At 38.4% G+C, this 24387-nt stretch overlaps 1 protein-coding gene across 3 annotated transcripts in view; it reads left to right on the plus strand.

Annotated features, from left to right (window-relative positions):
• Positions 1-23518, plus strand: part of ROBO1 (roundabout guidance receptor 1) — a 296268-nt gene extending 272750 nt beyond the window's left edge. For all 3 annotated transcript variants that reach the window (XM_079300688.1, XM_079300687.1, XM_079300686.1), the window contains 8 exons: positions 2165-2272; positions 4692-4836; positions 5142-5393; positions 9140-9549; positions 11267-11419; positions 19558-19866; positions 21094-21293; positions 21914-23518. In XM_079300688.1, coding sequence (XP_079156814.1) covers positions 2165-2272; positions 4692-4836; positions 5142-5393; positions 9140-9549; positions 11267-11419; positions 19558-19866; positions 21094-21293; positions 21914-21928 — 1592 coding nt within the window. In that variant the 3' untranslated portion in view covers positions 21929-23518. The remainder of the gene's footprint in view (positions 1-2164; positions 2273-4691; positions 4837-5141; positions 5394-9139; positions 9550-11266; positions 11420-19557; positions 19867-21093; positions 21294-21913) is intronic.
• The last annotated feature ends 869 nt before the right edge of the window (positions 23519-24387 follow it).

A 24387-nucleotide genomic window follows, 5' to 3' on the forward strand; every position in this document is an offset into this window, starting at 1 on the left:
CTTAAATTTTAAATAGGTCAACCCACTCTTCCCAGTCGTGGATGGAGACTCATTAAATCTACATGTTCATGTAAACGAATGAAATTTTGCATATCAAACTCTGTAGAATTGTATTGTGTTGCACACTGGGGACATAAATGGAGTGATCCAATTCATTTTAGACTTGTTCCTAGCAAGCCTTCAATTCTCATATTGAGAGGCAATGCTACTGCACACAATTTTGGAAACTAAATTCCTGTGTTACCCTGACTGAAGTCTGTGGATCCAGAAGCTAAAAATAAATTGATTTCAGTGTTAACGGGAAACAGCAGAATGTGCTTTTGAGGCCTTGAAGGCATGTTTCTTTAATATACTGTGTGGGAGCTGGAAGAAATAGGTATGTGATTTCTTCTTTCTAGTCCTCCAGGCTACCATGCAACCTCTTTTAATAACCTGATTTGCAAAACAGTATCCCTAGGAGCTGGACCTATTCTAACTTGGAACTTTTTTTATGGATTGTTGTAACTCAAGTGATCGCATAGTGATAAGTGATCCAGTAAAAAACATTTCATTACAGGAATGTTGATTTCTCTACAGGACCCATCTACTCACAGAGGAGTTCAAAGGGCAATATAAAATGTCACACCTTCCCTTGACATAAACATGCCAAAAGAAAATTCAAGGGTTTTGGCTCCTTACTAGAGGGTGAAAGCTGTATTTTTGTAATTGTTCTCTTTCATGAACTGTGTATTACGTACCTCTTTGGGAATTAAAACATGTTTGGTTTTTATGTGCTGGAAGATACTGCATCTTTCAAACTGTGTATATTACAGCTGCATATTCTCTAGCATATTGCAGTGTGGAAAGGCCCCCTTAAAGCATTGTCTGCTGACAGTCATATATACATATTTCAGAGTGCTGATTTACTGTTTATCCTCTGTGTAAACATATGTGGTATGTAGGGCTTCAGCGTGGTCTGTGGAATGCAACTAGGCTGAGAAACTATTACAGAATACACTCTGGTGTGGAATTCATCATTTTGCTCTTTTTCCCATGCTTACATTATCACAAACATTTCTGCAGCAGATGGGGGCTGAATTCTTAGTTTGTTTATTTTTGTTTTGGTTTGCTATTTTATGAGTCAATATTCTGATCTTGGTTTTCTCATTTCCTAAGTCAAAGCCATCTTGCTGCTGATTATACCTGTAGCTTTTGTGATGGGAAGTAACCATTTTGATGAGTTACATGCTGTGTTTCATTGTCACTACTTTATGTCCAGTGGTTCTGTTTATGACGCAGTTTTATTTGTTGTATGAAGAGTAACTTATCTCTTTTCTGTTCTCTGTAAATTGTAATTGCTTTTTAGCACGAGAGTATTGTTCTGCCAGATGAATATTTTACTTCTGATGAAGTTTTACAGATCTGGTTGCCAGATCTAGATTTAAAAGTAGTAAGTGTATACCAAGTACTTTGGAACTAGAAAGCAAATTTATGGTAACGGCTATTAGCAAAAATTGCCCTGCCTGTAGAACCTACATAATCCAGTGTAAATAAAAATATTCTTGGAGCCAGCAGACCTGAAACAAAGACTTCTCCTGCTGTAAACCAAATTCAGTTGTTGCTCAAGCAAATCATTCAGCGCTTGTCATACACAGCTGATTCCTGTATGGGTGTGTCACCTTTGAAATACCAAAAATAGCTACCACAGTCCATTGGTTGTCCTGCATGCATAAATTAGGCAGAGACCATGGAAAATCAATCAAGGTGACAGTATTTGTATGTGAAATGCTCACACAGGTGATAGATACATATAGATAGATTAGATAGATAGATAGATAGATAGATAGATAGATAGATAGATAGATAGATAGATAGATAGATAGATAGATAGATTCATTGATTCATTGAGGCTTGATCATTGCAGAGACTGTGTGAAAACCCTGTGCATAGAATTCCATTTTACTGCATTTTATCTGTGCAGTTACTAAGTTCCCATGATTTCCCCTAAGCCTACTATAAGAGGCAAGATAAAAATTGAACATGATTGCAGGATAATTTTTCTTTCATAAAGTGAATTTGTTTCTAGTTCATTATTTTCAGGAGATCTTACTTTATATTGCTAACAAGTATGTAACAGTAGATGTGTTCCTGAAGGGCAGCATTAACCATGCCATTAAACTTGCAGATTACCGAGTAAATGACAACATTGCTCCAACTATTCCCTACAACCAGTCATATGACCAGAATACAGGTGGATCCTACAACAGCTCAGACAGAGGCAGCAGTACATCTGGTGAGTACCTGCAGTTTTCCAAGCCTTTGGCTTTGTGGTGTTTGGATGCTGTAGCTGGGGTTAGCAGGACTTACTAGGCATAGAGAAGGAGTGATGGAGAGGAATCCATGGACAGTAGATGCTGAACAGCACAAAACCTGTCCCAACAGGTGCCTATATTTCTGTTGCATCCTCATGGTTGCTTAGTGTCATCTAAATGCCAGCTAAGTAATTGATTTTCCAAAATTGTGAAAGTCATGAACTTGAATGGAGGTTGGATTTCCTAGTGCTAATGGCATAATGCTAATGCTAATGTTATATTTTCCAGGTAGACAAGTCTTTGCAATTTCTTTCCAACTGTCACCAAAAAATTACAAAAAACAAAAAACAAAAAAAACAAAAAAAACCCAACAAAAAAACCCAACAAAAAAAAAACCCCTTGGATTTTAATTTGTGTGTTACCTTCCTTGCACTTTAGTGACTTTTTTTCTTGTCTCTTGGGTCTACTTACCCAATTCATGAACCGGCTCAAGATACCACAGCAGTTGAGTGATACCCAACAGAACTCTGCTCTAAGAAGTTTTTTGTTTTGTAAATTAAACCCTGTATTTCATTTAATTAGTGGTAGAGGCACATGAGCTAAACCAGAAGCTACACATTGGCTTGGTTTGGGGCTTTATTGTAAGTGTGGTAGTTAGGCTGTGTTTATTTACATCAAACCAATTCCAGGGTGAGTTCAGTGACAAGTGCCCTGAACTTTACATCTACTAATCAAGATGCAGACTTTTCCCATTCTGTTTTGCTGTTGCCTTTGATAGTCCAGTTTCCTTAATCCCAACCTGTGCTTTGTTCTGACCAATTCATCAATATGTTGATGAGCCCTGCTGTGTCTCTGGATGATCTGAATTCTCAGTGGCTGGGATGAGATAAGCACAGCTCCCAGTTCTCCCAGCTGCTCAGCACTGTTGTTCTGGGAGACAGTCTTTAGCCTGTTCTCAGGTCTAAAAGATCAGGATGTGGTGCTGAGTCTGTGCTCAATAATGTTAAGACTTGAAATGCAGCATGAAACATCTCAGGGGTATGAACCATGCAAATCACAATGAGAGAGTGGTGTTCTCCATGCTGATACCTGTTAGGGTTATTCATAATTCTAACAATTTATAGTCTTATGCCAAAGACTCTGCAGGAATGAAGAAAGGTGGCCAAAGCAATAAATTAATTGTGTTGAATCATGTATATATCATGGTGCTTAGGATACAGAATGCAGGTTGCCTTGGGATAGTTAGTGTCTTGCTTGACATACTGAGACACCACAAAAACAATTGTGCATAGCTAAAACGTGTATCTGGCAACTAATGTGGGACAATAATAATCAGAACTACTGTCAATAAGAGTGGAAAATCTGAGATAGCAGAAATGAAAAAAAAAACCTTCCTAAATCTCACTGCAGTATATTTAATTGTGTATATAACACTTTACTGTGATAATATAAAATCATGCCTCAGTGTAAGAGAGAAATGTGAAGGATTCTAAAACATCCTTAAAACCACAGTGACTTTATCTACTTAAAAGGAGTTTATCTTTAATGAAGGCATAACAATAACAAAGAATGATTAAAATGTATGTATACCAAGGAACAATGATTGAGCCAGTTCTCATCATAGCCATGTCCAAACTCAAAATTAGAGACCACCTGAATAATTGGTCTTAGTCAAAGTTTTTTGAAATGTTAAAGCTGCATTGCTTTATTATGAGCTGTAATTTTCCAGTAATAGTAGTTGAAAACATTTGTGAAATACTTCATCGATCTTTATTTTTCCCCTGTTATTTTAGTTCTTCCAGCAATTATTTTCAACTGCACCTGCCATTTAGACTAAAAGTAGTAATTTCATTGTGCCTAAAATGTTTCAGTGGACAAGTACAAATTACCTATATTCAGTGACTTAATGCAACAGTAGAACTTTAATAGATCATATCTGTATCATATTGTATTTTAGGTTCTGGCAATTAAATAGGATAAAGGCACTTCAGAAAATATGTCTACAGCTCATTTGTTTTAGATTATAATCTTTAATGTAATTAACAGAAGTAGGAAGCTCACTCTTAATGTCATTGCTTGTAAAATTCATTTATAGTTTTATCACATTTGGAGTGTTTATTTAAACAATTATTTTGTATCCCATGTATTTTTTTCCATGCTATGTAAAGTTTCTGGTTAAATTCAACCACTTAAAATGTAGATCAATTCTACAAAGAAGCTACAAACACAAACTAGTGCAAAAAAGGAGGAATGCAGATATGCTCCAAACTGAGCAAAAGAATAAAATTCCCAAAGAATGCAAGAGCATCTGGGAAGGGACTACAGTTGTTTTGTTTTTCACAGCTAATGCTGAGGAGAGATTTCCAAGAGTTACAGATATGTGTTGCTTTTTCTTCCCAGGGAGTCAAGGGCACAAGAAGGGTGCTCGCACCCCAAAGGCTCCCAAGCAGGCTGGCATGAACTGGGCAGATCTTCTGCCACCCCCTCCAGCACATCCACCTCCCCACAGCAACAGTGAAGATTACAGCCTTTCCGTGGATGAAAGGTAAGGCAGAGGGAGACACTGTCCACTCCCACTTCAATCACTAGTTAATTGAGTGTGGTTTGCCCTACAAGCTGGCAGTGAGACCTTCCTCCAGCACTGTTCTGGTGCTGCTGGTTGAGCTGTAGTGTGGCAATTTAGAGAGCACTCAGTGACAGTGGTGTGCACCCACTCAGCACATCCTTACTGAGCTGTTCTCAAGAGCACAGAGAACAGTGGTCTGTTTCTGGGCTATTAATACATGTTTCAGATATGCTAATTGCACAGTACAAATTTAAGTCCTTATTTTCTTAAAAAATTAATTTTAGCTATGACCAAGAAATTCCTTGTCCTGTGCCACCTGCAAGGATGTATCTGCAGCAGGATGAGCTAGAGGAAGAGGAAGAAGATGAGCGAGGTCCTACTCCACCTGTCCGAGGAGCAGCTTCCTCTCCAGCCGCTGTCTCCTATAGTCATCAGTCAACTGCCACTCTCACCCCCTCTCCCCAGGAGGAACTCCAGCCCATGTTACAGGACTGTCAGGAGGATCTGGGACACACACAACACCAACCTGACCGGAGGTGTGTGAATGCAAATGTAGCAAGAGTCATCCGAGCCCCACTGAAAATTCCTTGTTGGATTTAGGCCAGCAATTTCCCCATTATTCCGTTGCTATTTAACTTCTAATCCAGAATGCTAGAACTATTTTAACCCAAGAAATAGGTAATTAAGTTGCTTTATTATTGTACCATGGGAAGAAGTGCAGTATATCACTTTAGGGTACGTACGATGCTGACATAAGTTAAATTCACAGTCATCAGGTTATTAAAGTGGTATCGTTAACACAGCTTACCATATAATTACAGTTCCATTGTTTCCAATAGATTTACTGCATTATTACCATAAAATAGCATGCATTATTTCACAGTAACTGTGCAATTAACTTGTCACCAATATGTATGAATATATATAAATATATAATTTATATAACCTATAGATTTTCCTCCTCTCATAAATCCTAATACAGGAAATTACTACTTGCAAAATTTTCTTAACATTTCCATCTAACCTTATTTAAAGGAATGACCAACATTAATAAAGACAGATATTTGCTACAGGGAAATTTTGTTTCTTCTCTGACTTGCTTTTACAACTGTTTTGCATATAAATTCTCACAGCTTCTCTCCCATAAAGCAGTGAATTCTGAATGAGTCCTTTTATGTATGATGCTTACATCTCTTGGCTTTTGTTAAGAAGACACAGCTTTTCCATCCCAAATGATGGGCTTTTATTATCTTTTTCCTCCAGTGGTTTGCACATAGTGTTTATTGCCACAAATACATAAACTTACCTGCAGTGTTCTATGTAGAATTTCTATTTTTAGCAAAATTATTTTTTTTTCATCTTACAATGAAATTTATATGATTTTTCTGAGTAGAACTTCGATTTTTCAGCATAAGTTACTGGATATTTATAGATGTACTTTCCAGAATGTTTTTTTAAAGTTAGGTCATCTTTATAGTTCCCATTTTTTAAGCAGGCAGTAGTTATGGATCTTTTTTTAGAGGGGCCTATATCTGCTTTTACTTAACTCCCCCCTACTTGATCATCCGTGGTTTGTTTCCTTTATTCTTTATGGTAACACTTGTACTGTATATCTTTCCCTCCTTTCCTCTTTCCTTTCCTCTTCCTTGTCTTCCTGAGTCTTTAAACTTACTCTTTTCATTAGTGGATGGCTAATTTCCTGTAATTTACATTGGCTCTTGTATGCTGGTTCACAGAAATGTTCATTTTAATCACTTAGATTTCCTGGGATATTTGAGATGTAAAACTAGGTGGACACAAATGAAAAGGGGAAAAGTTAAGTGACCAACAGTCATAAGTGACTTTCCAGAATCTCTGTGATTTTCTGGAGATTGGAACATGTGTTCTGACATACAGAAGGGAATAGACACAGAAGCAGATGTATACAAACATGCATAACCTCCCAGCAACTGCCTGGAAAGTAGAAAGTTTGTTCAACACAAAGAGTCCTGGCTGGTCACCGTCAATGCCATAAAAAATTTATTGGCAGAAGGATCTTTAAGGATGCTCCAATATAAGCTCCCATGGCATACAACTTGCTCTTGTTGTGGACTGAAAAAACAAAATTTATATTTACTTTGTCCCTCCTACAATGGTTAAGTCTAGCTTTGCTGAAAGTGTTAGAATTTGTTAGTGATTAATTTTTTCTCTTCCATCTTACTCTTTCAAAATTTCCTGTTTCTTTTCTTTTTGCCGCATCCATCTCATCATTTAAAAATAGTCACATAATTCTATTTATTGGATTTGTAAGGCTTGGCTGACTACCTGTTCCATCTGCTGGTGTTGATACAACCCAGGGCTGCTGTTGAGGAATTGGGTGTCCTGTGCTCAACAGCAGTTAATCTATTCTGGAAGGGTGGGGTCCTGTTTTTAATGTGGTGTGGCAATACTTTCAAACTCAGAATACATTCTGAGTGCCTTTCCACATTGATTTGGGGTGTTTTGTAAATGGTGGGGTTTTAGTGAAAACAATTCCTGAAATGCTGTTTGTCATACTTTTTATTAGCTTTACTCACGGTTCTGCTGAGTATTATTTTGTTTACTGCTCAGAACCAAGCACCTAGAATGGGATTAGAATGGTGATGGTGTACTGTAATATTTCTCTGTCTGGTGAGCTTGCTGGAAATACAGCAAACTGAAATAAAAACCTGTGCTCTGGAAGAGTCAAAAAGGAGAGAAAAAAAATCTAAAGATTTAGCAGGATTGCAGGTGTTATCAATGCTAAACTCAGAGCTGAGATAGCAGACAATGTCACTGTTAAAGCGAGAACCTGCATCAGATAAAGGGAAAGAAATATTGTTAATTCTGTATGCCCATGAACCAGCTGCTCTCAATTAGCCTATCCCTAAAGGCTGGCAGCCAACTATATTTTCAAGAACCTTAACATATTTTGTTACCAATTGTCCTCTAGTACCAAAACCTAGAGAACAGACAAATACATCACAAAGACATGCCACAAGAATTTTAAATTAAGGCAGTAAGACTTTCTTGGGCAAGGTCTCTAGTCAAAGCAGGTATATATTCCAGGCAGCAACAGCTTCTGGGATTTGGGGGTAGTGTTATAAAATGATTATTGGATATTTCTCGCTAGCTATTCTTCATTCTGTTCAGTATTTGATACAGCAAGTGAAAAAGAGTGATGATGTAGTCCAGGGAGGATCCAATTTGCTCTTGCCATAGAGTATTAGGTCTTTTCTTGCTGACATTTCTTTCCAAAATTAATATGTATTCCCATTTATTAAAATTACAAACAAACAAACAAATAAAAAGCAAACAAAAAAATCCCCAACTAAATTGCATGTCAACTGCACAAAAGATCAATATACCCATGAGAGTCACCATTTCTCAATGAGGTAAAAAGAGGGCAAAGTTGACAGAGGAAAATTGCTTAGAAATTTTTTCAAAGCAGACTGTAGTAGAAATTCCTGGTTAGCACAGCCAACAGGAGAACCATCACTGCAGGAAGTGTGTTTTCCTGCCAGACAAATGGCAATTAAAGAGCCCCGTGAAGAACTGTTGACAGTCTTGCTACCTGGAAATTCTGACTGAAATATTAACTAATTTTGAACATTGATCTGATATCTTATACTTTGTCTCCTTAAGCTGGAGGTACCATGACTGATAAATTACAATCTGAATTAGTTAACCTACACATCTATATGCATGTTGGTACCCCTAAGGCCTAGAACTAACACTATGGTAGAAAATTATTTTATTTCACCACCTAGATCAATTTAATAAAATTGCAGTTTCTCTTTTCATATCTTTCTGAATCACCAGGTTGGGTGGAGGGAAGATAATGTTAATAGAGCAATCTATTTGGATAGATGCATCTGTTGGCATTGATAGTTTCAAGCTAGATGTTTACAGTTTTTTTTTTTGCTTATACTCTCAAGGGTGCACAAATAATTTCTTTGATAGCCACATGATCTGTAACCAACTCTTTGCTTAGCTCTACATGTGTTATTTAGGGGAAATGAACAGCTTTATCATTAAAGTCAGTGATAAAGAAACTGCATTAAAAAATCAAATTTCTTTGTGATAGATTTCAAGCTACATAACTGTCAGTTCTGATTTACAGCAAAAATATAAACTAAAAAAATAACCAAACCTGAGCATTTCAGATGTAAATTAGGTTGATTTAAAAAGGCAGGCCAAGCTTGCTGGGATAAATAAACACCATTTTCATCAGTCTGCTCTGTTGCGTCGTTTCACTTCTTCTCACCTTTGTGTTTCCATGCAGACGTCAGCCCGTGAGCCCTCCACCCCCTCCCAGGCCCATCTCCCCGCCTCACACCTACGGATACATCTCAGGGCCCTTGGTGTCCGACATGGACACCGACGCCCCGGAGGAGGAGGAGGACGAGGCGGACATGGAGGTGGCCAAGATGCAGAACAGGCGGCTCCTCCTGCGCGGCCTGGAGCAGACGCCCGCCTCCAGCGTCGGGGACCTGGAGAGCTCCGTGACAGGGTCCATGATCAACGGCTGGGGCTCGGCCTCGGAGGAGGACAACATCTCCAGCGGGCGCTCCAGCGTCAGCTCCTCCGACGGATCCTTCTTCACCGACGCCGACTTTGCACAGGCGGTGGCGGCGGCCGCCGAGTACGCCGGGCTCAAGGTGGCCAGGAGGCAAATGCACGAGGCAGCGGGAGGTGAGTGGGTCGTCCTCTGCCCCGTGGGACTGCCAAAAACGTGGCCAAGTGGTGGTTCCTTCCATTGGGAGGTGAACCTGTCACAGGCGCTTTCTGAACTCCGCTCTTCGCGTGTTCGGAAGTCAGGAAGGGGCAGGAAAGGAGATTTGGTGAAACAGTTCAAATAAATTGATGTTCTGCAGCGTTTTTAGTAAGTGGTTCCTAGTTTTTTGGTCTCACTGATCACGGACAAACATCAGCCCTGCTGGTGGATTTACACTTGGAACTGAATGAGAGGGGAAGAAAAAAGGATTATAGAAGTCTGTCTTTTCCCAGTATAAAGCTCCCAGTTTTCAATTACTCTGCAAGAGAAGATTTAATTCCTCTTTATTGAAATCTCCAAATAAATAGTAAACCTTTAGAGTATTATTTTCCCTGGATTTTTTTTTTTTTTGTTTTGTTTTTTTTGAGGAGTTCCATTCACGCTTTTGCTGTTACATTATTGGGATGAACTGTCCTTCTGTTGGTTTCATATTTTGATAGCTGTTATGAGTTGTATTTTAAATTATAGATTATGCACATGCAGCAGCGCTTTATGCATATGTTTATGTTTTCACTTTTCTCCTGAAACACCATTCAACTATTAAACATGATACTTGAAATATTTCATTTTTTACAACATGCTGGATACTGGTAGCACTGGATATATACAGGTAATCAGTAATCTTACTAGGCCAAATAGATATTGTTACACTTCATCTAAAAAATAAGAATACAGCAGGCTCGATGCAGGTTTCAGGCAGTTCCATGAAGGTTTTGACAATCAATCCTATTAAACTGCCAGACCTGGAGAAGAGGTTCTCTGTCACAACTGTGTCCACCCTGACTCCACAGATTTTCAACCTTCCTCCCACTTGTGACATCCCCTCCCAGTTAACAGTCCTTTGTTTCATTTCAACACAGCTGTTCATCATGAAGAGTGAGAGGGGATGTAATTTAGTAATTCTGGATGAAATCCTGACCAATTGAAGTAGGTGGCAAAACTCCCATTCGTACTCATGGGGCCAGGATTTTATCCATTTTGTACAAATAAATTTGTATAAATATGTGTTATGACTTATATATTTAGAAAAGCCCTTTTACATCTGGCTGCTAATATTTTTGCAACAGTTAAGTTCATGTTATGCAATGATTTCTATGTATTGGTGTTACATGTGCCTGACTGCATGTCCTTAAAACCTTACAGTTCTTGTCTGCAAATAATCTGTGAAAAAATACCAACTATTCAGCCTCAATGTGTTCCTGAAAATTAACTCAAAGTGGCAGAGGGGACTTTTGTACATGAGTCCTGCTGGTCACTTGCTCTGCTTGTGGCAGGGATGACCTCGTGTGCCCCAAGCTAAGGGAGGAGAACCTGAAAGGGAAATGTTCTGTTCTTTCCAGAAACTGGCTGGGTGGGAATCCTGCTTATGCTTGCCTGCTGATGGATTTTGTGCTCCTGGGGCAGGAGCTACCAGCTACCAAGCAGCTGGATAATTTCTGTGCAACCAAGCCAGCCTGCCTAATGATAGGATAGCAAATGCTTCAATTTAGTTACAGCCCATTCTAAAACTGGATGGGCTTTACTATTGTTCCAGCAGTGTATTTTTAAGTTTTGTACAACTAGAACATGAGAAAGTATGAAAAGTCTTATTTTAGGTAAGAAAAATAATTGCTATTATTTTATAACCATTTGCAGGCCGTAGACATTTTCATGCATCACACTGTCCCAGACCCACCAGCCCTGTATCTACCGACAGCAACATGAGTGCTGTTGTAATACAGAAGGTCCGACCTGCCAAAAAGCAAAAACACCAGCCAGGACATCTGCGCAGAGAAGTCTACACAGATGGTGAGTCCACTGAAACGGGTGAGAGTCTCACTGAACCTTCCTAAATATGCATTCAGGGCGTGAGCGTGAAATTTTTCCACAGAGATAACGCCGTGTTTCAGAATTCAGTGATTTGTGTTTCCTGTTGCTAAACACGATGAACAGTTTAATCATTTTAAATGCCAGAGTTCCTTAATACTGTACATTGATGCTTCCACTCCAGAGCCTTGCACCTGTTTTCTATAGTGGCCTAATCGACTAATTACCGTCATTATTTAAGACCCCAGATAGCTTAAATAGTACAGTCATTGAGAATAATGTGTGGTTAGGATTAAAATTTTCAGTCACATGGCTGGCTATTAAAACATTCAGAATGTGTCTTTTCCTGGGGAAAAAAAAAAAAACCAATTCACCATTCAAATGTTGGACAGAAAATCAGTGAATTGTAATCCTGGCTGCTGCATTGTTGCAAGGGCTTACTTTGTGAGTGAAAGCAAAATCTAATCATCTTCTCTCGTGCCTTCACACACAATATCAGCTCTTGCTGAAAAGGTAGTGCTTGTATTCTCTTGGGGGTGTAGGATGATAATGCAAACATTGTGATGTTGTCTAGAGAGAGCCTTTAATGAAAATGCCTCAGGTGGTGCAGCTTTTATTAAAGCACTGCCTTCCAGTTGTATAAAACAATCCGTGGGCTTTGTTGGAAATTCATGTAAGATAAATTCCCCAAGACTTAACCCACCTTGTCAAGTTTGCTGAATTTGCTAACAGGAGGGAGATGTGGGGGAAGGGGAGGGGAGGGAAAGGAAAAGGAAAGAAGGGCAGAGCTCCCCACCTCCTGCTTCTCTGCAACAACAATCTGATTAGGACTTTCATTACCAGCCTGAAATTTTTCAAAGAGGGGCATCATTTGCCATTATCATATGAAAGGCTAATATTATAGATCCTTATCCAGGGTTACAAGAAGGGAGTTTTGAACCACTTCTCCCTGTGATTCCTGCCACTTGACGAAAAAATTTAATACAAAGCTCAAAGAAGTAATTTAGCAATGAGTGGTTGTCCGTGCTATTATCTGTACTTTATCCTGAGTATTTTCTCTCAGTAGCATCTATCTGATTTTAGGCTGCGTTAAATGCTGGCATGACACAGTGCACCTGGGCCTCTTGGCTTGTGCCCAGGCCCCTTCTGTCAGCAAAACTGAGCTGTTGGAATATTATCTGATTTCAAGAGGTTATTGCAGTGGTTTTGTGCGTGTTTGCTTCTGTGAAAGGACAACACAAGGTGTAAATCCCAAAACTGTACCAGAAACGTTACGTTTATGAGACTCTTGTAATGGCGTTTCACGGGATTTTATTGACGTTTTATCAGCTTTTATTCTCTCAAAGAGAATGCTCTTAACTGAGTAATTGGCAGAGCATCAAGCCTCAATGCAAACACAATAGCTAGGACATTCGAAATAAATAAATAAAGATGTTTTATGTGGCTATTTTCTTCTAACATGGGGATAAATAAGATGTAGGCCCGTGTTTGATGGCACATTTTTGTGAAAGTAGTTATACACAGTTAAATCATAGAGCCACTGCCATTAGATATTGCAGTATAGATTTGACAATCATGATCAATATTTGTTTTGTGTTATGTAGCACCTGCTTACTTCAGCATATTTTCTAATTAGGTAAGAATTTCCACTAACCTCTTTATAGTACAGTGCAGTGTGGTCATTCAGGGAATAGCAAATTATGGCTTTAGAACCTGCAGATCTAATAAAATCTAGTTCAAAGGTTGAGGACTTGTTTGGTTTTGATATTTTTTTTAAGTATTTTTTTCCCCTCAGTCTATTTGCATAAGCATATTTGGAACCTTACTGTAGATTCTAACCAGTCACTGTAATTGCAGCATCTAGTATAGCTATAAAGTAACATATAGTAATTGTTTCCCTTACTTGGAAAAAAGTGATATGGATGCATGATATTTAAGCACAATTGACCTTTCTGAGATATACTCAGGTTTTTATACTGGCTTGATGACTATTATTTATCTTTTTTTATAAAGGAGTGCCTGATACAGAGTTGCTTTTTTACCTCATAATGATTGAACATATATGTGTTTGTAGTAGTGGGGAATAAAAAGCAGAAGCATTCAAGAAATACTAAAAAGAGAAAATAATCTTTTTTCATCACTTTCTCAGCTTCTAAAATGGAATTTTAAAGAATTGCATGTAAATAATTTTCTTCTGTTCCCAAATTACCTGAATGAACATTTGCTAATACTTCTATGAAATACAAGTGTAATGAAGAATTTAAATGATAGGTTGACAGGAAGGATAGATTTATAAATAAATTAAAGATTTTCATGAATGGTTGAAAATGCCAGGAATATTATCAACAGCAATATACAGAAGTCTTAAAAATTCTCTGGTTTATTTTTTTCTCACAGACAAATCTGTGAAAGAAGTTGGTCTTTCTGAAGGTGTGTTTGTTACTAATGTAGCAATCAAAGGCTTACTGCTACCTATTTTTAAATAGAATGCTCCCTGATCTATACTGTGTTGTCCAAGTAGTAAAATTTTTGTCTTTTCTGGGAATATTAGTTCATGCCAGTTGCTACTTGATGTGGGATGGGATTTCAGCTCACTTGTTTTGTTCCTTGACAGCCATCCAGGCAGTGAAATGTTCTTCATATTTGTTGTTAAAAATCTTTGCTCAGTAGGTGGTAAGGATTAAAATGTATGAATTTTTAATTGCTCTTCATCTAGCCTTTTAGCAGAGTTTACTAAGAATGCCTTGCAAGAACCAACTAGCAGATGTACCCTCCTTCTCAACCTTCACTGACCTACTTACATATTTAATTTAGAAAACCAAACTTTAAAATAATGTTTGTCTTTTCTAAAAATATATATGGGAGATTCTCTTCTGAACTGTCTTGAATTGATTTATCAGTTGTTATAAACCCTAGAAGTGTAAGCATTTGGATAAAAAGGATAAATGTATTTTGCCATTGTTCTGGTTCAGTAGGTCTTTCAATACAAACTATGTCTTTTACAGTTCACATAAGATTTTAAATCCTGATACTTCTTTGAATCTCTGAGTGACAAAAAATACTAAATAGTTTTGCAATTAACTGGCTGAGACTGTAACTGAGTTATTTAGCTGTATTACCAATGACATGACGTCAGGGCAACTGAATTTCTCACAAAAGGCAGTTGAACATCTGCCAAATATTCCTCAAATTTTCACTTGGAAATGCATGCCAACACCATTTGTACTTTTGTCTCCCTCTGCCTGTGCAGTACAAAAAAAAATCTACTCTGTATGAAGCAAATTTTAGCAAGGTACAAAATAAGTGGGAATGCATTTCTTACTCTGCTAAAAATCAGCCTGTTATTGAATTATAATAATTCTTGCCCTCTTCTCAGTCCTTACTTCTGAGCCCATTATGAGATATTTTGTAAATACGAAATTTTTTATTTGAAGGAGGTTTTGTGGAGTGAAAATTGCTTTGATAATTATGCAAATGCACATAAAAGGAAAAAAAGGCAACAGGCCACAGCTTTTATACATCACATTGGGTTTTGCTGTATTAATTTGTTCATCCCATTATTATGTACAGTGTGAGCCATGTTTCTTGAGAGACAAAGCATGAAAACAACTTCACTACATGAATGATAGCTCAGATTATGATATGTCTGGAAATCTTAAACACTGCCTAAGGTTTTTTTAGGTCAGAAACAATCTTGAGTTTTACATACCAACATGAATGTGCAATAGGCTAAAAATTAATTTTGTGTCTTAGAGAATGATAGAATGGCTTAGGTTGGAAGGAACCTCAAAGGTTGTCTGGTTCTGACCCCCCCTGCCATGGCCAGGGACACTTCACTAGATCAGACTGCTCAGAGCCCCATCCAGCTTTGCCTTGAACATTTCCAGGGGTCTTCTTCAATATTGTATCAAATCTAGAAAATATCTGCTTTTTTCTTCAGGGTATGACTGAAAAATCTGCAGCTTGATAGAGTTTAAAAGAGAGAGTTGCCTAATGAACTCTAATTCCCTCATTGGTCACTACTTGCAATTTATCTTTTTGTGTTTATTTGAGGTTTCTCCACTTCAGTGTTAAACTAACTTAGCAGTTTATTTTTCCTCAATACTGTTTTCCTTATGCCCTGGTTCCTGTGTGTGTTCTCATTTAGAAAATTATCATCTTTCCTTTCAAAAGACACCTATGCAAGGTTTCTCCTGTAGGCTGAACCATGAAATGGCATCCATTAATTGTTTGAGTTACAGGGGAAGCAGGGTAACAGTAATACATAGACATGAATAAAACATTGAAGCACAGCTGACCTTTAACAAATACTTCTGAGTTCTTTTATTGGTTTGATGTTGCTTTGTGATTTATTTTTTATTCCTTACAATGGAAGCTTCCATTTTGCTTTTAATAAGAAGTGTGCCAGTTTGTACTCGAGGAGGCAGATTGAATCTGGATTTTCTCTGTGATCTGAGCTGTTAAAATAAATACCACAGGGGTGTAATAGTGTTGACCTCTGAAAGGGATTTTTTTTTCCCCTCTGTTAAGGATTCTTCTCAGTCAGAAGTACTGTGCTATAATGAAGTTTTTTATAGTTTCCCTGCAGGTTGCAAAAATGTTCTTGAAAGCGAATATCACTTTCCTTTAGTTATTACTGTACCATAGAGCTGCTGCCAGTTTATGAAACTTTTTATATCATCAATGCATCTTCCCTTTCCATAGCCAAGATTCAACACCACTTTGTTCATTGTCCTGCATAGCTGGATAGGATTCTTGAACAAAGTAGTTTGTTCCAAGCTGTATTTTATAGGCTGCAGGGATGTTCCTTCCCTTCAGTATTCATTCAGCCAGTGCACTGCCATGCCACATCTGCTGGACACCAGCTCCAAGGGTGGCTGAAAAGGCTGATGTTGGATATCTACACTCCCTTTTCATCAGCAGGTTCAAGGGAAGGGCTATTCAGTGCTTTGTTAAAGAGAAAGTGAGTGGAGCATGTGAGATACAAGGTACTGCATTGTCCTGGTTTCAGCTGGGGTAGAGTTAATTTCTGCTCAGCAGCTGTTACAGTGCTTTGTTTTGGATCAGAATGAGAATGATGTTGATGATGTTTTTTTACTAAGTCGTGTTTATCCTATGTCAAAGACTTTTTAAATTTTTTTTTCTTGTCTTATGCTCTGCCAAGTGAGGAGGTGCACAGAAGAAGCTGGGAGGGGGCATAGCTGGGACAGGTGACCTGAACTGACCCAAGGGATATTCCACACTGTGGAATGTCATATCCAGTATATAAACTGGGGATTTACCCAGAAGGGCCCATCTGGGTTCAGGAAGGGGGTCTGGCATTGGTCAGTGGGTGCTGAGCATTGCATTGTGCATCACTTGGTTTTTCTCTTTTTATTATCACTATTATTACTCCTTACCATTATTGTATTATTTTTTCTTTTCAATTATTAAACTGTTCTTAGCTCAACATTTTTACTTTGATTATTCTCCCCATTCCACTGGGGTGAGAGGAGAGAGGTGGAAGGTTGAGCAAGTGGCTGAGAGGAACTTCATGTCCAGCTGGGCTTAAAACCATGACAGTCCTTTTTGATGCCCAGCACACACCCCAAAGGGTTGAGACAGGGACAAATCTGAGCAGAGTGTGTTAAAAGAAAAGCATCTGTGATTCCAGAAGCCTAATCTGAGTTTTATTATCTTCATCACTTTTGAATCAGTGTGTCTTCTTCTGAGGGAAGACATTGTGGGAAGAAAGTTTTCCTCAAGAAGGAAAGTATTGTTGGAATCTCCACAGGCTAACTTGGAGTTTGTCTTACTTTTTAAACCTTCTCCATGTTCTGTAACTGCTAAAAGTGTTCTGTGAGGGATGGGGTCCATCTTCAGCCTTGCTTTAGAAGAGCAGTTCTCGTGCTCAATAAGATTTAGTCTGGATTGACATGGTTTTATGCACTGGGCTTTCAAGGAATGTATTGCACACAACTCTGAGGTCGTAGGCAGACTTCACGTGAATTTTCACATGATTGTTGAATTGTAAGTGGCTATATACTTCTTCAGAACAGCATTTTCTGCAGCAGATAAGATCACATGTGGATCTTTCTGATCCAGAAATTCAAATTTGCCCCTACAGGGCTGGGCAGCCCTGTGAACATAGCTTGGTCTTTGCTGGCAGGACCTCACAGGATATTTTTAGAAGAGATAGTCTGAGTGCTACTCTGATGCTGGAATTACAAACTTTCAGTGCTGAGGCTGTGTCCTGAGCAGAGATTACCCCTCCAAGCCATGTTTAACAGTTACAGATAACAAAGGAACACAACAGATTCTGTGCTTTCTTGCCAAGTATGTTGTAAGGCTTGGTGCTGTGACCACTTCCCTGTGAGCCTGTTCCAGTGCCCAACCACTCTGGGTGAAAACCTTTTCCTGATATCCAGTCTAAACTTCCCCTTCATTATGCTTTTGTAGGCTTTGAAAATTACAGTCCTTTTTCTTAAAGATACCTGCAAATAGTGAATGTTAAGTAGATATTCAAAATTAAGTCTCAATAGTCAATTATTTACCTTTAGCTGCTCTCAAAAACCGCTAAAATTCAACAAAAAAAGCTACCTGATGGGATTTTTTTTGTTTGTTTGCTTTGTTTGTTTGTTGTGGGTTTTTTTTTCACCAAGACAGCAGAGTTATTGCAGCAGGATATCATTTCCCTGAAGTATGTCCTACCTTATCAACCATACTTTTTGACATCCTTCTTCCTCATCATTCCAGCCCAGCCAATTGATAAAATTTCCAGTCTTGTTTAAGACAGGTCAATGATAATTCCAAGATATGTCACCAGGTGAATATGGTGACAGAGCACTGAATTCTGCATTGCTTCATCTTTCCACAGGGCTGGATCAAATCACTAATGTTTTGTGTCACTGAAAAACCTATTGAAAATGTCTGGCATCTGCCATATCTGAACTTACATGTATATATTAGATATCTGCTTTTTCTTACTCAGGAGTACTACCTTTATTTTTGACCCAGTTTAGGTAAATTTCAGTTGAAACATTCTCTTGAATAGACTGAGAATTAGCTGTATATATGGCGATGGTGTTTGAAAAATCACAGCTGCTCCCTGATTTTTGTGGAAGTAGAAATGCACACTATTACGAAATGCTGAAGTTACAATTTTTAATAATGAAGGATTTTTTTCTAGCAATTTCACTTGAGAATATTAACCTCATCTCACTTTTTAACCTGTTATTCTCTTCTATCCATGTGAATTGTGCCTATAGCTTTAATGTGAACTGCTGTACTGCCTCTTCCTTGCTTGACTCCTACATTTTATTCTTCACATTTATATTCCACAGAGCACTGTTATATCCTGATGATCATACTACATATTCTAGTTTTATGTCCAAATGCAAGAGTAGGAAAATATAATGAAGTAAATTACGTGTGTGCTTTATAATTAGTAATTTTAAAAATTCAGAATTTTAGAACCCCTTAAGTTGGGCTAATTTAAAGAGACAAATCCAGAAGTCTTTGTGTTTCTTCTTTTTTTGGTTTTTTTTTTCTTTTTTCTGAGAGCTTTTTCCTTCATTGACTGACTGTGCCTTTTTTTTTTTTTTTTTTTTTAAATATGTCATGACATAGCCACAGACATCAAGGATAGTGTTTTAAAAGAAGATATAGTTTATCCTTACATATGTCAGCACTGCACCTGATACACTTTCTTACATCCCAGCCCTTTAATGCTCACTACACTGAAGATCTTGAGCAATTGCAGCACAAGCTGCTGTGAACTTGAATGGACTTAGCAAACAATTACAAATATCAGGAAGGATATGTTATTATCCTTAACTCTTTGTTGATATCCATAACTGATACGTTAATATCCAAGTGCCTAAAGTTTTTGGTAATGATTTTTAAGAAAATATTGTGATTTGAAAAGGCAGAGAGAGCTCATCCTTTGTGTTTTTGAAGCTCAAGCTTTTGGAAAAATACCCATCAGCAGTTTTATGAGTAACATAATATTTTTGGGGTGAAGAGAGGGAGGGCGGAAAGTAAACACGAGCGTCTGTTTCTTCAGTTCAAGTCAAATATTATTTCTAAATGTCACTAGTGCATGATGTCACTGTAATTAGTCTCCTCTTTCAACTCCACAGACTTGCCCCCTCCTCCTGTGCCCCCTCCAGCCGTGAAGTCGCCGACGGCGCAGTCCAAGTCGCAGCTGGAGGTGCGGCCGGTGATGCTGCCCAAGCTCGCCTCCATGGAGGCCAGGACGGACAGATCCGCCGACAGGAAGGGAGCCAGCTACAAGGGCAGGGAGGGGGCAGAGGGCAGGCAGCACCCCGAGCTCAGGACGGGCTCGGGGGAGCGCAGGGAGCCCCAGGAGCCGCCCGGCGACCCCAAACCGCGAGCCGGCAAAGCAGCGAAACGGGACGGCGCACCAGCAAAAAGTCATCTTCTCCAAGGTCATTGTGCCTGCTCGGGGTGTCACTGGGAGCCTTGCAGGCTGGGCATGTGAAATTAGAGATGCTGCATTGCCACTTTTATAACTGTAGTTTTAGTATGGGCCTCACTGCAGGGTCTTGTTAGGGTAAAATAAGCTTATTACAAGATTACGAAACATTCTTCTTCTATTTTGCTGCTGTTAGACCCATCATGTATTAAAGCTGAGGAAACCAAAAAGAAATATTCCTTTAGACTTGTAAGGATCAGTATTGCTGCTCCTACCATACACTTGTAGTCTATTTATATTATATCTAGATAGATAGATAGATAGATAGATAGATATCTAATTATAATCTGGTTTGTAAGGAGACTGAGTTAAGTCAGACAGCAGATCTGTAAGCCAGAGACTTAATTTTCCAACCAAAGATCAGGACTTGGTTCCTTTTGTGAATTTATAGAGGACAAAAGAGCCAGAATGGTACCTGGTCCTGTTTCAAGAGTAAAAACCCTCATAGTTGTGGATTAATTATGAATACTAACTCGCATAGCATTAGATGAGCCAGACCTGATCAAAGTAATCTCATCTATGGAAAGTGGTAAGTTTACTAATTAATGGAAAATGCCAAGAATTCACCAAGAACACAGATTGATGCAAATGCCTGGTCCTTTTTACCTACAGGTATTTAGAGATAACATCAGAGGTGTTTGGGTATTAATTTGGTTAAGTGGGCATATGATTAAAAGTTTGATTACAGTGGATTGCTGTAGAGAAAAGTTACTAGAATGCTGCCATAGAAGATGGTGTGAAATATTAAAGCATGGCCACTGGCTGTGTTTCAAATTCAGCCTGACAACTGCAGGGTCCAGTATTCAGCTGGAATGAGCTCCTTGTATCATATGTGCATTCTCATTTCCTCCTACTCTGTCATATCAAATATATACTGCAAGGGGTGGGATTTTTTTTTCATTTTCCTGTAGAACATAGACCAGGGATCCTAAATTGAAATGGAATGGACACTAATCATGAATTAGTTTTTCTGTAGTGAACGTTACCATGTAGACTATAAATTTCCTTGAGAAAGCTTCTATAATTCTGCTGTGGAAGCAGCATATTTCATGTTTCTTGTCAGACATCACTTTAAATCTCCTGAGAATCATAAAAAAGTAAATCAAGTGCATGCAAAAATTTAAGGTTTACAGTATCTCTAGGCTTGTAAACATAACAATGTATGCATTTAATTTTACAGAGGACATCCTGCCATATTCTAGACCAACGTTTCCAACATCAAATAATCCTAGAGATCCCAGTTCCTCCAGCTCCATGTCCTCAAGAGGGTCAGGAGGCAGACAGAGGGCAGATCAAGCAAATCTAGCCCGAAGGAATGTTGCAGAAATGCAAGTACTGGGAACCTATGAACAAGAAGAGGAAGAAGAAGAAGAGATGGAGGTAACTGCAGTTGTAATACTGTGGATGACTACAATAAAGCTATTTCTGTATTTAGACAGGTGCCAGGAAAAAAAGCTTTTGAAACAGAAATATTTCTGTTCAGGAAAATTAGTGCATTTATCTGTCCATTAATGTTATGCCCAATCCATGTAAACAAACTAGGAACATGTCAAACATAAAAAACAAAAAAATGTATAATAAAATGTAATTGTCATCACACTAAAACTTATGGAACAGAACTTGCAGAAATGCAATATTTTGTACAGCACTTTACATTAACCAGATTCTTTTAAACCTGAAAATTAAGAACTAGAGCATCTAGGAACACCATGACATTGCCTTTCACATCTTTTGACAGTTTATCATGCTAGATTTTATTAGATATTAAGATACAAACTTTTTCCTCTACTTTTTCTGCCTAATGATATTGACTCAGTTTAAATAGTGATTGTAGAAAGGGTGGCCAACATACAGTCACACGATTTAAAGTAGTAATTTAAAGGTAGCAAATCTCTAGGAAGTATGTAAGACAATAATTAATTATTTTATTAATTAATAATTAATGTTAAAGAATAAAGTTTAACATGTAATAATTTATTTCCCCTTTTTTTTTAATGCAGGAAACAGAAAGCTGAAGACAACGACATGTACTGTAACAGGCTTTTAAAATCTAATCAGAAAAAAAAAAATAAATCACTTAAGATGCCTCAAGTCTGATGATGTTTGACGCCAGAAATAATGTTCAGTGCAATCAGAGTGTACAATTTTTCCTTTTTCCTCATGCCATCAGAATGCTAGTTTTTATTTTGCTCTTTCTTTGCAAACCCTCCTCACTAGGAACGGCCCTCGCCTGTTCCGCAGCGCCGCGCGCGTCCCCTGGAGGAGGCAGGGAGGCTGCTCTCCGAGGTGCTTGGGCCAGCTGCTGCTCCAGGATTAGAAGAGAGGGAGTTCCAGGGCCTGGGACCCTGAGGTTTGTCCCCAGCTCAGCAGAGGGGTGGTGATGGCAGAGCTGTGGCTCTGCCTGTGCTCTGCGCTCAGTGCAAACGGCACCTGCAGCTCTAACGCTGCCCCTGTGGCTCTGCTCTGCAGCCTCTTGCTAACCTTCTGCAGATGATACTGTCTGACAAACGAAAGTGAAATTAATTTGGGACAAGATGGCTCTTATTGTAAATATGTACTCATTTTAAGCCCCTGTGGTACTTTGATTTGTCTTTCCATTTTCATCATTAAATACGTTCTTATTAAAAATGTCCTTTGGGATAAGCAGGAGGTAAGTCAATGTGATTGCTGTTTGCCTAATCATGGCATGACCAACTTTATCTGAAACTTTTTTCTAATTTCCAGCTTCAACACTGCTTATGAAAAGAAAATCAATGGACATTTTTAATAACAATTAGGTAATGTCATCAACTGCTACTGGCCCAAATCTCAGACCTCTACTTGTGTCAATTCACCTTAAAGAAGAAGTGCCACTTAAAGAAGTTTTGTTTGATCTTGGCAATGAATTTTTTGTAATGCACTGCTTATCTTTTTTTTTTTTTTTTGGTTTTAAAAGCACAATCACTAAACTTTGTTTGTAAACCATTGTAACTATTAACCTTTTTTTGTCTTATTGAAAATGTTAAGCATTTGTTTGGGATATTTTTCATCTTTTTTGTTAATGCTCTATGTTTGTATTTGGAATATTTGAATGATGACAGATGGTAAAGTAACAGATGTAAATGTGGGCCATAATCAAAACACTTCTCACTTTTCCTGGACTTAAAGAAAATTACCAATTTTTCTGTGGCCTCTCTCAACATTGGATTATCATTAAAGCTGAAATAGAGGCATTAGTTGCATTGAATTTGCCAAATGATGTCCTCTGTCTGTAGGTTTTATGATCTTTTTTGTAATTATAAAATTTCTTTGTCATTGGTGCTAATGGAAAAATGTGTGTTTGTTTATTGACAACTATCAGGACTAGCCCCAATGGAAAAAAAAAAGAAAAAAAAAAGTGTTTTGGTGTTTACCGAGGACTGAAATTTTTCATTTAGCTAATTTTTAAAGAAAGGTTCCATAGAAAGGGTGTGCAGTACTAAAGGAAAAATCCATGTGATTAATGTTTTCATTATGTTCATGTAAGAAACCTCATATTTTAGCCATAATTTTGCATACTGAGGATCCAATAATCAGAAAAGTAATTTTTGTCACATTATTTATTAAAAATGTTCTCAAATACATTACCTTTTCTGCGTAGTTTCTTGTGTTCCCTGAAGCATAATTTTAGGGGAGACTCTAATTTTATTTCTATTGGCAAGAGCCAGGATCTGTTCCACTGAAATCATGCAGCTACAGTAGCATGAGCAAAGAGGGAGAGCTGGATGCAGCCTAAGATTTTGCATAATTACGGTTGATTGCCTTAAAGATCTGATTTCTGGGCGCTTCATGGACTGTGATAATGAAAACTTCTCTCAGCCTGCCAATTTCCAGGGAGAGCTGATGAAGAAAATCTGTACCAAGAAAAGCATTCACCTCGGGGGTGAGACATCAGCTACAAAGGAAGAAAGATCCAAGTAAGTGAAGAGAATGAGTGTTGTGAGTTGGTGTTTGTTGGGACCTGCAGAAATACAAGTTTCCTTACCTGCCTGCTGTCCTGTAGTCATTCTGTGGTTGGCAGAGCCCTGCTGTGGATCATGGTGCAGTAGGATGACTCCTTTTCCACTTTTGTATTTTCCTAAGCCATATTGATCTTCCTTTCCTTATTCTCTGCACTTCCCCCCCCCCCCCCTAAAAATTGCTGGTTTTGACTGACACACTTCTCCACTGGATTGCCACAGAACACTGCTAGAACCTTAACAGGCACAAATCTCAGGTACAGGTTTTTTTTTCATAACTGCAACTTTGAAGCACATATGAAGATTAGGTAAGGTTATATTAAAAGTGTATCTTTCTGTGTAGATTTTTTTGGGATGTTTTCAGTCCTTGTGCCTCGGATCAGCATGTGTTAGAGCCAGCATTATCCAAGCAGGAGCCCACAGTCAGCCCAGGATGTGCCACAGGAGATACCCATGTGGCCTGCACCTTTCCTTTGGAGGAGGCAGGAGAGTTTCAT

Source organism: Erithacus rubecula (genome assembly GCF_903797595.1).
Source record: "Erithacus rubecula genome assembly, chromosome: 1".
NCBI classification, from domain to species: Eukaryota; Metazoa; Chordata; class Aves; order Passeriformes; family Muscicapidae; genus Erithacus; species Erithacus rubecula.